This window comes from Otolemur garnettii, unplaced genomic scaffold, assembly GCF_000181295.1.
Source record: "Otolemur garnettii isolate 467f Iridium unplaced genomic scaffold, OtoGar3 scaffold00022, whole genome shotgun sequence".
Lineage (NCBI taxonomy): Eukaryota > Metazoa > Chordata > Mammalia > Primates > Galagidae > Otolemur > Otolemur garnettii.
This window is the reverse complement of record NW_003852417.1, coordinates 19,753,784-19,771,956: the sequence shown is the minus strand read 5'-3', so window position 1 is coordinate 19,771,956 and position 18,173 is coordinate 19,753,784. Positions and strand designations below refer to the sequence as shown.

The 18,173-nt window shown below is 38.1% G+C and overlaps 1 protein-coding gene and 1 non-coding gene across 2 annotated transcripts in view; both read right to left on the bottom strand.

Annotated features, from left to right (window-relative positions):
- The window catches only part of WDR43 (WD repeat domain 43), a 47,556-nt gene that overhangs the window by 26,757 nt on the left and 2,626 nt on the right, over positions 1-18,173 (bottom strand). Inside the window, exons 2-6 of the mRNA XM_003787496.3 lie at positions 11,918-12,055; positions 8,582-8,703; positions 2,635-2,755; positions 1,351-1,490; positions 781-883 (exon numbers count right to left, since the gene is read on the bottom strand). Of these exons, the coding sequence (XP_003787544.1) occupies positions 781-883; positions 1,351-1,490; positions 2,635-2,755; positions 8,582-8,703; positions 11,918-12,055 (624 nt within the window). The remainder of the gene's footprint in view (positions 1-780; positions 884-1,350; positions 1,491-2,634; positions 2,756-8,581; positions 8,704-11,917; positions 12,056-18,173) is intronic.
- On the bottom strand, positions 1,805-1,889 carry LOC111724399. Its single transcript, XR_002772697.1, has one exon. It is a non-coding gene; the product is annotated as a small nucleolar RNA SNORD53/SNORD92 (small nucleolar RNA).

Genomic DNA, 18,173 nt, shown 5'->3' with positions numbered 1-18,173 from the left:
AAAAAAAAAATCCTATGTAATTGTAGTCAAACAGAAACATCAAGTACTTCAACGACATCAGGTTTATTCAATAATTAAGATGTGTTAATATCAATCCCTAATTTTTATATGAAAAATTAAGTATTTTTAAAAATAGCAAACAAGAGGAGTTACTCTAGTAACAAAATACACTTTAGTTAGGAACTATAAAAGATTTTATAACCAAAAACATGCATCACAGCCAGGCGCAGTGGCTCACATCTATAATCTCAGCACTCTGGGAGGCCGAGGGGGGGTGGATTGCCAAAGCTCACAGGTTTAAGATAAGCCTGAGCAAGTGCAAGACGCCGCCTCTTAAAAGTAGCCAGGCATTGTGGAGGGCACCTGTAGTCCCAGCTACTTGGGAGGCTGAGACAAGAATATCACTTGAGCCCAAGATTTTGAGGTTGCTATAACCTATGACGCCAGAGCATTCTACCAAGGGCAACAAAGTGAAATCATCCCCCTCCCCCAAAAAATGCACCTGATAGAGAAATCATACATACACTCCTATTCCTATGAACAAAACCCACCTCAATAATTTAATTCCCAAAATGTACTAACTTTATATACAAAATTTTCCCTTCCCGTCATAAGAGCTTATCATTGATTTCAATTATTTCCAATAGTCTAAAGATTTTTCATACATTTTGTTGTTCCTCCCATTTGTCTGTATCCTCTTTCCCGAGTCATTAAATCATTAAAACCTGCGTTTTAAAAAACAAAATTCAAAAACAAATTGTCAAAAATCAAGGCACTTACCTCTTCTTTGTTTTCTGACAAAGTCAAGTCAATGCAGACAGGTTCATCTGTAACTGTGAAAGACATCACTGCATTCTTTTCTTTGTTTTCTGACCGGACCTGCCTAAATAACAAAACCAGCAATTAGACAGTAAGATAGATTTAATTGTTTTTTTTTAAAGGCAAACACCTAATGGGTGAGTGGATCACAGTATTCAACTCCCCTTGGCCTTTTTCATCTTCTGAAAGCTCAATAAGCTGACTGAAGAAAGCACTCATCTCACTACCAGGTAACATTGTTGCTTAGGAAAGCATTACACATTTGTGGCAAATTTAAGTAATGAGTAATATAAAACATCCTCTATTCTTTTTCACTAGCATAGAGGAGACCATTATGTAATAAACTCTTAAATTTTTCTTATAAAGATCTCTTTTTAGGCAGGCTCAATTTTTTATTACAAGTCAATATAAATCCAACATTAAACACATTAAAGCAAGTGCCATACTCAGCATTTGGATTCACAACACAGGCTGTGACAGATTCTTTCAAGACAAAGAAAGCTACCTTCCAAATCCAAAAGAACTACATACCAGACATTAATTAACCGGTCATGTACTGCTCCAGATAAGAAATAAAGACCTGTAATCCCATCACAAGGTTGGCTCTCATTAGGAGGTCTGATGGTAGTGAACCTAAGTGATGAAACTGGTGTTGCATGTCCTGTAAAGTGCTAGAGAAAGTTAAATCTCAGTTAAAAGAGTATGGATTCAAAGCAGTGACAAAATTAGCAGTCCATATAAATCATAAGCAAGCCATATGCGATACCTATCTGAAGGCAAAGCTCCCTGATGAAGTAACAAATTTACTTCTAAGGAAGTAAGATTATTTATACTATTATCCTTCACTTCTTAAAAAATCTTTCTGAAAATACTGCAAATTAAGATGCCCCTTCTACCTTCCATGACCCTACCACCCCATACTTATATTTCTTCCATTTTTGAAATAAAGATTCACTTAATTCTATCCATTTTAAGGGGTGGTGGGGTGCTCAGACACAGCCAAGGAATTGTAGGTCCTCATTTTACTCTCAGTGAGTCGAAACCACAATTTTAAGGCATCATCACAGCACCAAATGTTCAGTAACCCCCCTCTGCATAACTATTTTTTCTTCCTCAAAAAAAAAAAAAAAGGAAAATATACTAGATATCCACTGTTAAATACCACAGACAAAATGATAGATGCAAGCTAAAAAACAAAATTACCATGATCATTGCATAGTATAGATTTTTTCTATTCAAAAACCCTTCTTAAAAAAGCATTTTGTTCTATTTGTTTTTCTAAAACACATTAGGTAGACATGTCTAACCTATATGACAGCAATAAATCAGATTTGGAGGTTATTTTTTCTCATCAATTCTACTATATGATGTATTTGAAAATAAAGAATTTGTATTCTTAAAACAATAATATCCTGACCAGGCATCATGGCTCACACCTATAATCCCAGTGCTTTAAGAGGCCAAGGAAGGAAGAATATCTGAGCCTAGGAGTTTAAGACCAGCCTGGACAGCATAGCAAGACCCCATTTCTAAAGGAAAAAAAAAATTTTTTTTAAATCATCCAGGCCTGATGGAACACAAGTGTAGTCCTAGTTACTCACACAGCTGAGGCAGGAGGATCACTTGAACCCAGGGATCAAGACTGCAGTAAGTTATGATCATTCCATTACACTCCAGCCCAGAAGACAGAGCAAGACCTCATTCTTTAAAAAAACAAACAACCCCCCCCCCCACAATATTCTATGGCTCAAACTTCTGCCTTTCTCCACAAATACTCAATGACTCATATGCTTACAAATAATTTGATTCACTCACTCGGTAGACTTCTTTGGTCTCCAAAACCCACAGCTTTATTGTTCGACCCGCTGAAAGCAGCATCTTTCCATCTGGGCTGATACACAGGGAACTGACACTGCTATTGTCACCTTTCCATTTGCTGTATTGTGGAAGAGAATCAAAGCAGCTCAATAAACGAGGGAAAACTTTACTCACTGCATAAGATTAAATAAGAAAACAAATCAAGCATTAAAAATACCACCTTTGCATTCCCCACAGGCTACATCAGATAATCCCTAGACATGCCCCTACAGGGATGCCTCATTCACAGGGCTCCCTCAAACAGTCTGACCTTCCTCGGGCAGGCACAAGAGAAAGATTCTCTAGAGGTACCACACAACACGGGTGAGACTTATAAGAAGGTAAAATAAAATTGGTAGTTGTATTATCATTATCCTATGACTTATAAAGATGGACATTGCTGATGTTCGGGAAAGTATGCACTGGCTGGACAGCCATGAGTCCATCATATCCCCACATCACAATGCCTGTTTCTCTGGAAGGTTGGCCTTTAATTAATTCCCTTTACAACACAAATGACTTCTTGAGTTGCAGCCCAAAACACTGTTTCTATCCCAAATTTATAGCAATGGGGCCAGGCATCAGGCATGGTAGCTCACACCAGTAATCCTAGCACTCTGGGAGGCCAAGGAGGGTGGACTGCCTGAGCTCTTAAGTTCAAGACCAACCTGAGCAAGAGCGAGATCCTGCCTCTAAAAAAAAAGGCTAAGTGTTGTGGCTAAGACCTGTAGTCTCAGCTACTTGGGAAGCTGAGGCAATAGAATCACTTGAGCCTAAAAGTTTGGGGTTGCTGTGAGCTATGATACTACGGAACTCTACCCAGGGCAATAAAGTGAGACTCTGTCAAAAAAAAAAAAAAATCTACAGCAATGAACCTCCATGTGATAGGTAAAATAAATTAGGTACATATGATTCCTTTCCAATACCTCAAATACGATTATAAGCATGAGTTTTTGCAGTTTGTTACACACATTAATGCTTTTTTTTTTAAGAGACAAGAGTCGCACTTTATCACTCTCGGCAGAGTGCCGTGGCGTCACATAGCTCACAGCAACCTCCAACTCCTGTGTTTAGGCGATTCTCTTGCCTCAGCCTCTGGAGTAGCTGGGACTACAGGTGCCTGCCACAACCCCTGGCTATTTTTTTGTTGCAGAATTTTAAAGTAGATGAAAATGTGTTGTTCTGTCAGTCATATTGGACTATGTCAAATTAAGTCATTTGGAAAAACAAAAAAGATTAAGACATTATGCCATACACATAAAAATCATTAACTGATTAAAAAGTATTAAAATACCAGAATGTATTTATTGATATAATCTTGAAGTAGAAAAAGCCTTCTAATATAATTATCAATCAGAAATAAAGGAAAAGATGACCTGATTTAATTACATAAAACTTATGTGCCAAAAATAAGTCATAGAATTAAAATACAAGTAAAAGGTTAAGAGCAAATATCAAAAATATGTATTACTAACAAAAAATTAATACTCAGACATACATAGCTCTTTTATCTCAATTAAGAAAAAAATAGCTCAAAATGAAAATAGACAAAGGATATAAACAGGTAATTCATACAAATACAAATTGTTGATAAACATGAAACACTCAACTTACTAGTAATCAAAGAAATGCAGCAATGATGTACGAGGGAACCTTTAGTTTACCTTCAGGGGCTTCTAAAACTTTTGCCAATTTCTCATCAACTCCCACAACTTCAATGCTCACTTATAATATATATTCATTAGGTTGATACATACTAAAAAAGACATGATCACAAGCTTCCTTAAATCTACTTCCCTTTCAGTACTGAAAATGCCATCGGAGGCTAATACCCTCTTTATATCCTTCCCAAACACCCCACCCCCAACCTCCCTAAGAACTTTGCAACTCAGGCATAATATAGCATTATCCAGGAACCTATTAGAATTACAGGCTCTCAAACGCCAACCTAGCTAGAGCTACTAAGTCAGCTCTGTACACAAGTAATATATACACACATTAAAGTTTTAAAAGCACTAAAGTAGAAGACTCCTCTCTGGGAAATGTGTCTGGTCCCAGTGGAATAGCCCACATGTACTGACACTTCAAGGCTTCCCAATCACTAAAAATGAAGCTCCAAAACTGAAAAAAAGGCACACACTGACACCTATGCCTTCCAATAAAGCTTTTTAATGCTTCATTTTCAAATAGCAACAGGCAGCCGAGGACCTCCAATAATTTGAAGAATGCCTTTATCGTAACAAAGACCAAATCAAACAAACGAAAACATCTCAAAACAACAGACATGATGTAAGAAATAAACGAAACAATAGACATGATGCAAGAAACCAAAGACAAAAACTCTTCCTCACAGTTAGAAAAAAACATGCTGCAATTTAAAAAAAGAGACGACAAAAACCAGCTCCTAGAAGTTATAAATACGGCAAGAAGGGTGGTGTCTGTGGCTCAATGAGTCGGGGGCTGGCCCCATATACCAAGGTGGTGGGTTCAAACCTGGCCCCAGCCAAAAAAACAGCTGGGCGTTGTGGTAGGCGTCTGTAGTCCCAGTCACTCAGTAGGCTGAGGCAAGAGAATCGCCTAAACCCAAGAGCTGGAGATTGCTGTGAGCTGTGACACCACAGCACTCTACTGAGGGCAACAAAGTGAGACTCTGTCTCTTAAAGAAAAAAAAAAAGGCAAGAAAAATTTAAAATTCACCAGGTTTAGAAAATGAAATTAAGAAAATCTCATAGGTAACATAAGAAAAAGATAAAATGGAAAAGAAAATGTCAGAAATTTAAAGTATCCGTTCAAGAGATGCAGGATCTAGATGCAGAATATAGTACTAGAGAAAGATCAAAAGCATGAATGCACACACATGCAAAACCAGACAATGAAGTTATCAAATAAATAATAACATAAGAAAAATGCAGAACACAAATTTCTAAGCTAACTGATCCCATCAACTGCTAATTCAATTCATTAATTCTAAAAAGAACATAAAATTTTAGATTACTAAAGATAATTAAAATACAAAAATACTGGCTTCATGCCTGTGGCTCAAGCGGCTAAAGCGCCAGCCACATACACCTGAGCTGGCAGGTTTGAATCCAGCCCGGACTTGCCAAACAATGACGGCTGCAACCAAAAAAATAGCCAGGCGTTGTGGCGGGCGCCTATAGTCCCAGCTACTTGGGAGGCTGAGGCAGGAGAATCACTTGGGCCCAGGAGTTGGAGGTTGCTATGAGCTGTGATGCCACAGCACTCTACCCAGGGCAATAGCTTGAGGCTCTACCACAAAAAAAAATACAAAAGACTTTTAAAAAATGGAACAGGCCTTTGAAATGACTGAGGGAATATTATTTCCAAACTCAAACTCTACATCCTCAACCTATTAACCAATTTTCAAGACAAAATTAAAAACAAAATCTCTCTTGTACTCTTTTCTCAGGAAGTTGCCTGCTGAGATATACTCCACCAAAAAGGAGGGACTATACCAACAAAGAAAATGGAATCCAGGAAACAGAGGCTCCATCAGACAAGAGAAATTTTCAATGTGATAGGGGGAAAAAAATCCCAGGACAACTGCTCTTCAGCAGAGCTTGGAAGGTAGAGAAGTCCTCTAAGAAGTAAATAAAATTATTAACTGGTATGTCTAGAAATACCGATTGAACCTGAGAAAAATGATTGCAAAAATAAAAATGCTTTTAAAATAACTAATATCTACTCTACTAAAAAAATGAGAATGAACTAATGATAGGTATGTAAAAAAACTAACAAATGAAAAACAGTAAGCCCCAAGAAAAGCAAAATGTACCTCCCCCCCCCCAAAAAAACCCAAAGCACAAACACAGAACTATCTGAAGCTCCGCTGTCAGAAATAATAAATAGTGCTTAATCAAAAACTGTGAGAACAACTTGGGGAGAACTAGGAGAACAGCGGATGAGAGCTAAATCCTCATCCTCCGAAGTAGGAAATAATCAATAGATAGGATCTAAAATGGAAAGTAAAACCAAATAAACAGCAGCATAAGAAAGATAAGGACAAAGCTAGAAACACTAACTGGAAAATGGGAACAGAGCCCACTTCACAGGGTCATGATTAAATACAGACGTATCAACTATATGCTGAGCAGGGCCTTAAATATTATTAGTCTCTATATGAAAGACCTTAACTGTGAACTCTCATCCAGAAAACACTAACACAGGCTATATAGCCCACCCCTATGGATCAGAATCTCTGCAGGTTATTTCTGCCAGGTCACCGGTGTGGAAACCACTGCCTACTGCAGGTTTTATGGAGCATAAAGCATAAACACGTACCTCTAGTCTGATGACTTACTCATCTGCAGCTCCGGCACTAAACTTTCCCTGAAACTCTGAGCCTCGTCACCCTCCACTCCCCAGCCTCCCACCTCAGTCTGCTAGGTCTCATCTTTATCATAACGTCATTTCAAATTCAACTTGTCTAGAAAACATGAAAGCCATTTTCCTCTTCTCATCACCATTTCTATTACCTGGAGGTAAGGTCTGTCCTCTACTAAACATTATTTCCTAGTGTGCCCCTCCTCTCAATTAGTTTACTCACCTAGTAAGTTAAACTAAGGCTAAGAACTTAGTTCTTACCCTAAACTCCTTTCTATTACTCAATGCCCCTCCTCCACCCCACCTAGGTATTCTTGTTTGGTATCATATGCATTCTAATGTCCCACTATTATCCCACAACCAGATTATTCTAACAGTCTCCTCACTGGCATCTCTATCTTTAAACTAGCTCCTGCCCCTAAGTGTACACATTGCTGACAGACTGCTTTTTCCTAATGCATTATTACAACTCACATGACACTGACCTACAGTAGCTCTCTCGCTCTTACCAGATAGAATCTAAACTTCTAACATATATCTTTAATAGTAGGAAAACATAGTACCAGAACTCAAAAGAATAAGATTAGAATCCCTTATCTGCCACTTATTAGCTGTGGGACCATGAGCATCATTATCCTCTTCAGAGTCCCCACCTACATGGTAAAATATGTATCTAGTAGTCCACGCTTACTAAGAATCTACTATACAGCCAATCATAGGAATAGGTGCTTGAATACAACAGTTTATCTGTGATTTTCATCTATGACTGTTAAGGCCTGGCTTCTAAGAGATTCTGGCCCATATCACCTACCATCCATTGTTCCCTAGTACTACCCCCCCCCCCAAATGCGTTCACTCACTGGAGTTACGTCTTTCACTTTCCTGTCTCCTAGCCTTTGCTCCTGCCGTCTCCCCACCTGCCTTTCTGGACCCTTGAAAGGATTCTCCCATCCTTCCCTATTCAAATTTTACCTATCCTAGATTAACTGAAAGCCCTTCTCTTCTGCCACACCTTTCCAACACTACCCTACATATCTGACAAGGAATCACATGTTACCTCGTGTCCTCTCTGACACAGTTACTTTACTCCTGCACCATTTTTAGCTTTTACACATTAAAATCTCACATTCTGGTAGCACCCGTAACTCAGTGGGTAGGGCGCCAGCCACATACACTGAGGCTGGCAGGTTTGAACCCAGCCAGGGTCACCTAAACAACAATGACAACTGCAACAAAAAAAAACAGCTGGGCATTGTGGCAGGCACCTGTAGTCCCAGCTACTTGGGAGGCTGACACAAAAGAATCACTTGAGCCCAAGAGTTTGAGGTTGCTGTGAGCTATGACACTACGACACTCTACTGAGGGCAACAAAGTGAGACTCTGTCTCAAAGGAAAAAAAAAACCTCATGTGTCCAATCTTATTAAAAGACCCTTAAGAACAGACTCTAAAACCTTATTTTATCTATACAGCCCACATGTCAAGAGTCATTTGTCCAACTCTGCTGCATTTCCAAGCAGTGATCCACCTCTCCAATACAGCACAGCCATCAATGTTACTCACCACTTTACTTTGCATGTCTGTACATTCCATTCCACAATGTGTTTATCATCTGAACAACTATATAAACAGCCACTGTCTTGATGCCACTGCAAACAATTGACTCTGTTGTCATGTCCACCACTCTGCAGATTAAAGAAAATATTAAAGAAAAATAAAACTTGTTTTCTATAATATGATAATATAAACCCTAGAGTAATTACTCAATAGTTAACTAAAATGTTAAGCCTTAACCTACATTTATCCATTTTAGTTTTCCAGCTTCAAAAATGAGATATGCCAGTTAGACCTTCAAATGTTAAACTTTCCTTTCTCCTCTGTTAAGAAAAAAACCTACTTTGGCTGGGTGACTGTAGTCCAGTGCTTACAGCACCAGCCACATACACCAAGACTGGCAGGTTCAAACTCAGCCCAAGCCACCTAAACAATGACAACTGCAACAAAAACTAGCCAGGTGCTGTGGCAGGCACCTGTAGTCCCAGCTACCTAGGAGGCTAAGGCAAGAGAATCGCTTAAGCTCAATAGTATGAAGTTGCTGTGAGCTGTGACATCACAGCACTCTACTAAGGGTGACATAGTGAGACTGTCTAAAAAAAAAAGAAACACCTACTTTATACCCTAAGTCAAAGTATGACAGAATACTCTATTAATAAACAGTGGCAAAACATAGGGTCCAGAATCACCACTTAGTAGCGCCTGTGGCTCAAAGGAGCAGGGCGCTGGTCAAACCCAATCCCGGTCAAAAACTGGGGGAGGGAAGAAAAAAAAAAAGCAAATGTAGTTAAAAACATCCTGGGAAAATCTCACTTAAAAAATGTAGTTAACATTAGTTAACACTAACTGTCTCCTTGTCTTATGGAACACACAAAATCAACAATACTTTAAACATACACAGCATCCCACGATGCCTGCTCACTCAGGCGCAGGAAGGAACAGAGAAGATTCACTGTGAAGAGAATGTCTTACAAGCATTTCAGGCCAAACTCACTCCGAGTGTGACACTCTTTCTACCTGAATTCACAGAAAGGAAATACACTATGAACCACCACTACCTATCTAAGAATAAAAATAATTATTCAAAATCACTGAAGCTACTTCCAAGTAATACTGCTCCCACTTCAAAAGAAAAATATCTTAAAATGTTAAGTTCAGTTACTTTCTTCCCTTCTTATCAGCTCTCTACTCAAAGAACTAAGTCCTATACTACATGTGAAGAATTAAAGGATATGGGGCAGCACCTGTGGCTCAAGAAGTAGGGTGCTGGCTCCATATACTAGAGATGGAGGGTTCAAACCCGGCCCCAGCCAAAAAAAAAAAAAAAAAAAAAAAAAAGAATTAAAAGATACAGATAATTCCATAGAAAGAACTTAGCAAAAAAATTAAATATTCAACCTTGTTAGTAATCAAAAAAATACAAACCAAAACAAAGACATATTTTAGTCTGTTCATCTAGCAATTTGATCTGCATTACTAAGGCCCATGCTGCCGGGATTACAATAAAAATTACAATACACTGGTTGATTATAATAAAAGGACAATATACTACTGGGGCAGTGAAAATTAGCATGCCCTTTTGGAAAGCAACTTGGCTATGTGTCCCTTATTCATCCAACAAACATTTTGCTTCATATCACTTACGGTCCAGGCACTTTCAATACATTAATAATATTATATCTAAGTCCCAACCAAGTCATGTGAGGTAGGTTGTTTAAGACCCATTTAAGAGGTGAGAAGTTAAACTATTTATCCATGATCACACTAATAGAATTCAACCTCCAGAAAGAATAGCTCCAAAGCCAGGTCCTTTTCTACTTCACACTAGCCCAACACCCCCCCCTCACCCAGACCCTCTTGGCTCCTTTTTGATAAATTCATTTTAGAAGCAGTTCCAGGCTCTATCAGCATCACGCCTGCCAGCCACAGTAGCTGAGCAACTAACTACTGGCCACAAAGGACTGATCAAATCAAAGGATAGGCTCCTAACTATAACAGAGCTAAGAGATCACTTGAGGACCACAACAGACTTAAAGGAGGAGAGAATAAAGGGACAGTACCTTTTTGCTGTACAGATCTTCATACTTTTTAGTTTTTTTAGTTGTACATTTTGCCTATCATCTTTAATATTAGAACCGATTACTAAATTCAGATTTAAAATCATAAAATTTTAAATCTACCAGATTAGCTGGGGGGTTTTCATTGACATTGCTATTTTAATGAGATATGCAGTAGTGGCAATAACACAGCTGAAATATAGGTACTGATCTTCCTTCACTGCTTATATTGTAATTTAATGAAAAAATCAAGATACAAAATCAAAATAGATGAACAGAAGGAACTATATTTTTTAAATATATGCATAAAGCAAAGAAATACACAAGCATTAACATTAATTCTTGGTGACAGAATTTAAGTATAAAGTTTTTTCCTTTCCAACTTGATGTAGCTCCAAATTTTCTAAGGATAGAGGTAGTTTCAAATTTTCTATGGGTAGATATTATTTAAAATAGAAAATTTGCTTTATTTATACATACAAAAAGCATCCCCATACACACATACAGAAGTTCAGTGAACAGCAAAAATACACTGCAATAGATACTGTCTGCACAAATTATGCCAGTTAAAGTTACTATCTTCCAGTACTAAATCTACCCTTTCATAAGCTGGCCTCTGCTTTGCCAACTGGATCTGTAAGCTCTACCAACAGGGGGTGCTAGAGGAGACACACCTGGAGGGAGGACATAGGACTTGTTCCTTCAGGTCTCCCTTGTTTGTCATCACTTTGTTTCTTCACCACAGTGATGGGAATTCCCTCCAGCAGCAGCTGAACCCAATATGCAATTTTTCCAATACTGGGAGAACCAACCAGTCTCACCACCTCCCTTCAGAGACACCCATTCTGGGCAGCTGGAGCCCCCTCCTCAGCTTGAAGTCTAGACCTCATGCCCTTGCGGCCACTCCTCCATAAGAGAGAACAGCAACAACATAGCAACACCTGTTGCCAAAAGATCTGTTTCAGCAGTAATTCCAACTGCCTCCTTTATTCCCTTAATCCAAGAGGTGGGGAGCTGCTTCCTGCAGTTGCTACCTGTGATACCTTAAGCACTCTTAACCCTTTCTTATCTTAAACCTAGTTAATAATGCCTCATGCTCTAACCCACAGGAAGGACTATGTTACCTATCACAGCTTTTATCAAATATCACTATTCAGCTCTCTAAATGCAGAAAGGACAGAAAACTACACAGATCCCATCACACACCTAAAAGTTATTTTTTAACAATCTCTATGACCACTTTCCATCTCATACCACTTTTACATAATATATTTATATACACACTTACTATTAATTTACTGTGTAATTCTCCTTTTACTGTACTGTATAATAAAATGCTACCAACTGCTGTTCCAAGAGCCAACAGATCAACCTGGTCACTTGTTCCTACGGCTTCTGATTTCCTTTTTTTCCTTTGGGGACTTTCCTGTAAAGAAAAAAAGAAAAATGTTTCTATTTAGTATTTCAAACACTAAAACATCATTTATACACAAATACAAACGTACACCACCCCAAAAAGATACTTGGAAAGAGGGCAGGGGGAAAGAAGGTCTCAGGTGATTTTTTTCTTATTACTTAAAAAAAAAAAATCCCTCCAATAGAAAGGGAAGCTCATACTTCTGCCTTCCTGCCTCCTACCCTTGGGAAGAAACGCAGCAGATAGGAAAACCTGGTATTTTGGGGTATTCACCTAACAGGGCCCAGTAACCTCAGCGCTGTTTCCACTGCTCTGAAACCGACCACCTGTCCTGAGAGGTCCAACCCAAGTGAAATTTCCATTCCCCAAGCAGATATATACCCAAGGATCTATGAATCCATAAATCCACACCCAAGTAGCGAATTCTTCCCTCCTCATTCCTAATATTTCCTCAAATTCTAGCTTAGCTTTCAGGAAAAGGGACTCAAGCATTTTTATATGTATAAATACACAATTAACTTCCATTTGAGTCAACAAATAGTTTGAACTGTAACAGAAGCTCAGAGCACACACTAGAGAAGTTGTTCAATGACTGGTCAAACACTAGTCTGGGAGTTCCATGCTGGCTTGGTGATTCTAATAACTTAAGAGGCCCAAGTTTCTTTCTAGTGGCAAATATCACAAGAATTCTTTGATTCACGTCAGAAGTGATGTAACAGCTCATGTCTGTTAAGAGTACTACATCAGAGTTTATAATGCTTGGAAAAAAAAGATTTTTTTTTTGAGACTTGAGTCTCAAGCTATCGCCCTGGGTAGTGCCATTGAGTCATAGCTCACAGCAACCTCTAACTCAGGCTCAAGCAATCCTCTTGCATCAGTTTTTCTATTTTTAGTAGAGACGGGGTCTCGCTTTTACACAGGCTGGTCTGGAACTTGTGAGTTCAAGCAATCCACCCGCCTCAGACTCCCAAAATGCTAGGATTACAGGCATGAGCCACTGCACCTGGCCTGAAAATGTATTATTTTAGAACTTCTCTTCCATGGGTGGGGTTTTTTGTCATTTGAGTTCACCAGCCTTTATGTTTTAGCATTCTTTTAGTGTAAAACAAACCAATACGTAGAAAGGAGAACATTTCCTAATAGTGTAGGATCTTCGCAGCACCAAAAAAGGGGGAGGAGCCTGGAATACATAAAAATCTGCATAATACAAGAACCACCAATGACAACAATGTTACCAGTGCATAAAGAGTATCAGAAAAAGCATTTTCTTTTTCATTTAGTTATCTCAGGGAGGATGTCACATGATGAAAAGCAAAATGATTATAACTTCTTAAAGAAAAAATACACATTTTGAAATACTTAGAAATGTATCTAAATTAATAAACCCAAAAGAGCAGTTACAATTAAAAGCCAAAGTATAAAAAGTCCGAGGGTCTCATTAGTAACATTTAATTTGCTTGAAACATTGAAACCTTAGCATTAGGCGGTCCTCACCGCTCCTTCAATTACTACATGCATTTCTAAAGCTACATGTAAATGACCCCAGAGGGTAAATATGACTTCTGTATAAGGTTATAAACACAAATACCTATTTCAAGGAAGGACTGTGTGGGGGAAGGGCAGGGGAATACGTGTTATGTTAGCCCACTACTACCTAATCAGAAAATTCTTTCCAAGATTTCACAAAATATTTCTTCTACTTATGGGTTTCCCAAATCAAATCAAAATGATCTACACTGAAGTTTCTCAATGTGTGAAACAAAGACTGGTCCAAATAGGAATAGGTTTTACTTCAGATTTTAATTTGTATCAAAAGCACAAAGAGGGCAGCGCCTGTGGCTCAAGGAGTAGGGTGCCAGTCCCATATACTGGAGGTGGTGAGTTCAAACCCAGCCCTGGCCAAAAACTGGGGAAAAAAAAAAAAAAAGCACAAAGAATTCTAGAAATTAAACATTAACATAACCAAAACCTTAATTTTTCTTATCTGCAAAATCTCTATATTTTTTGTAGAAGCAAGCAGAGGCAGGTGGAAGATCCACAGGATTTATGCCCAAATTTAAGGATCACTGATCTAAATCTGAATGGTAATTCACTTAATTTAATCTCAAAGAACTCTTGACTCATGTTTTTCAGAACTGGATGGTCCTTTTAAAAATAACTTCTCATTCAGCAGAATAAGCATGTCCAAACATGTAACACATCATCCAGATCATAAGTTTATATAACCAGTGTACACTTTAACAAAATCTAGTATATTAAGTTTTACTCCCTACCAAATATTTCATCATAGATTAGGACACACACTTTACTATCTGAACATGTCATTTCTGTAACTGAAAAACTTCAATAACTCCCCAGAGAAGACTATAACAATATAAACAATTCTACGACATTCAAAAGCATCCACAATTTGCCTTTAACCCACCTTTCCCAGCCCCTCTCCAATTCCACCCTCACATTACACTGCTGAAACACTCATTTTGTTTGTTTTTCCATTCTCTTGGAAGGGATTTTTCCTACTCATCTCAGTTTTTATTGTTTAAAAATCCTATCCATGCTGTAAGGCCCACCTCAAATATCTCCTCCATAGAAATTTCTCTCTTAAGGCACAAGTCAGACTCCACACGTTACGGAAATGGTCAATCTGAATGTGAATTGTCTTTAACTCTTCTTTTACATCTTAGTCACACTCACTTTTGTTCCCTCTGAGGCTCCTTTGTACAATGCACCAATGACCCTACATGTAAATATACAAAGTAATAAAAAGCCAGACTAATAATTTAGTTCACATATTTGTAACTGGAAAAATCTCACTTGCTGAAGCCACAGGAATGACTCCCAAAAGGATGCAATTTCCTAGACTAAGGAGTCTTTTCCCACATGAAGGGCAGATTGAACTAAGCAATAAACACAAAATCCCATCTGGTAAAATTTATCAGCTTTTAATCCAGAAGATAAAGTCTGAATGGCCTATGTGCAAGACTTATAAAAGTAAGAACTGTACGGATGAGGTGAAAACAGGAAAAAAAAAAAGCATATCCAAGTGATGAAAAGTCTGAACTTAATAAGTAATTAAGCAATGACTTTTTAGACTGAGTTCCCACAGTAAGAAGAGTTTCCCTGGAGACCACGCACACACCCATAATAATAATTATATATATATATGTATGTATGTATAGATAATTAAATCAAGTTTCACAAAAAAATAAAGTACCATGTGTAATTGATATTTTCCATTCTATTTTATTTTTAAATGCCATCATGCCCACTAAATCTTTTCAGAATCCATTAATGGATCAAAATCTACTTTTGAAAAATACTGACTTCTACACACTGAAAATTATACCCAAGTTTTTGTTTATTTGTTTTACAGAGGAATATATCCTTTTATTGGCCCATTTTAAACAATACCTAAAAATGAAACTTCTTTTAAAGGCTTCAAAAGATGGCAGGACCTGTTTTTTCCTCAGGCCCATAAAAACAAGTAGCATCAACGGTTACTATTTTGTAAGAAAAACTTAGTCACAGAAATATGTGGACACAGGGAGCTAGAATTTATGGAAATTTTTCTAAAAGAATTATATAGCTCATAATACTTCTATCACATTCTAAGCAGGCATTTATCAATCTTTGAAGTTGTGTGATATTTAGATAGATGATATGTGAACATTTACCTGACATGTAAATAGCAGAACTGTAAATAAAACTTGGATCTTTTCAAATATTATGCTTCTCCTACATCTTCATGCTGCAACTAGCCTCCTATTCCATTTCTTGGCCCATCTTACTGCCAGTTCGCCATGTGTGGAAGTTTCATGGATAACAATGAACAAAATGTGTGCTTTTTACATAAAACTATAAAACAACTAAATTCTAATACACAGAAACTATTACTGTCAAATTGGATCTAATCTACAAACTTTAGTTGGAAGTTTAAATTTTGGTGAGCCCTGAAGTCAGAGCACTGTACAGGAACACATCTAAACTGTGCTACAACTTTTACGGGATGGCAATGTGGACACTCAGTTCAGATTTTTCCTAGAAACATCCTTCCTTAATGCTACCAGGCTTGTCTGAAATGCCATGTGCTTCATCAACCCAGTACCAATCTGAATAGTCACTTTAACTGCAATGAGAGCAAAGCAACATAAAGACATTTACTGTGATAGCCAATAGTAGACCAGGTCTCCAGGGCTTGACAGCAGTTAGGGAAGGAAAAGTGGAAAAATCTGAGAAGTTAAGGGGTCAGTGAAATAGTAGGGTCAGTTCCTAGACTAAGCCACCCACTCACTGAGTGGCTTGGGAAGATCAGTTTACACACATAAATCTACGGAATTCTAAAAATAGCATCCATCTAGAGTTCATCAATCTGTTCTTTTTGCACTTTCCTAGAATACTTTCTTGTCATCATTAGAGGTCCCCTTCCCCCACCCTCTATCAACCAAATGCTCAGCTATACGACATGTACAAAAACCTCCCGAAACTAACGTGGCATAAATATCAAGTATTGTAATTATTCCGTTACCAAAAACAAAAAGCACAATCTAATTTTCTAAACACTTATAAACCACTACCCTTAGTTCCTGTTATCCCAAGAAACCCAGCATTAACTAATCTTTCTCCATTGATAAGTGATCACCATATTTTTGTCAGTTAGTAACAAACCGCCAGTTATTAAACAAAATACAGGATACTCTTACAAAAGGACTTACATTGGGGAATGCACCATTAAATGATAAAGTCCAGACTCACTGATTCATATAATAGTAACAGCTGACATTTATTGAGCACTTACTACATGCCAGGGCATCCTACAGCAGCCACATACAGTGCCTAATTTAACCCTCTGAGGAATCTTTAAAAGGTGGGTGGCATTATCTCGATTTCATGTTAGAGAATGAGAATATTATATGTCATATGCCAGGACCTTGACAAAATGCATGGAGCATGGACTTCAGAATAACAGCCTCACATCTCAATGTTTAATATGGTAAAAGCATGTTAAAACTTAAGTGCCAGGAATTTAGCACAAGGACCTAGGAACAGAGAGGTTAAAGCAGCTACTACAAATGCTTATGTTCTTTTACCTTTAAAAATCATGTGACTTTTAAATTCCATACCATGATATATGTACAAGTTTATTATACATAATATAAGAAAACTGTCTCTCCCTAATTTTCAAGTAAAATTGATGTTCCCAGAGTACAAGTCCCTACATAGGAGACTGGACGCCGCTACATTTCTTCCACATCTCAGTTCTGTGACTAAAAATTGAAGGTTTCAAACCAAGGATATTTAAATAAAAAAAAAAAAACATGACTGAGGGCAACCGTGTTAAGGGTGCAGGACCAGGAATCAGGGTACCTGTACTCTAGTGGCCACACTCTTATTACGTTATTAGGTTTTGATCAAGTCATTTACCTTTCCTTAGCTCTGATTCTGTTTTTTTAATCCAGTAATTTCAGGACACTTCATACTTGTGAGCTAAAAGACATAGTGCAGGTAAAAAGACATTGAAACCTATAAAAACCTTCGTTTTGTTTGATATAGCCCAACTCTCACTTGTCAACGAGGTCCCCAAAGTTAAAGCAACTTGTGCAATATAAAAACAAGTTTGAAAGTAAATCCTGGTTAAGAAACTGAATCCAGTTATTTTTCTAATGTATCACACTGTTTTATATAATCCAAACTATGACTTTTAACTTCAGACTAGAAAAATGTTTCATTCTTGAACAATGTAATTGAAAGTCAACGGAAAAGGCTCAGCGCCTGTAGCTCAGCAGCTAGGGCACCAGTCACGTACACCAGAGCTGGTGGGTTCAAATCCAGCCCAGGCCTGCCAAACAACGACAACTACGACCAAAAAAACAGCCAGGCATTGTGGCAGGCACCTGTAGTCCCAGCTACTTGGGAGACTGAGGCAAGAGAATTGCTTAAGGCCAAGAGTTGGAAGTTGCTGTGAGCTGTAATGTCACTGCGACATAGTGAGATTCCATCTCCAAAAAAACAAAAAGACAACAGGGGCAGTGCCTGTGGCTCAGTGAGTGGGCAGGGCACTGGCCCCATATACCAAGGGTGGTGGGTTCGAAGCAGGCCCCAGCCAAACTGCAAACTGCAAAAAATAGTC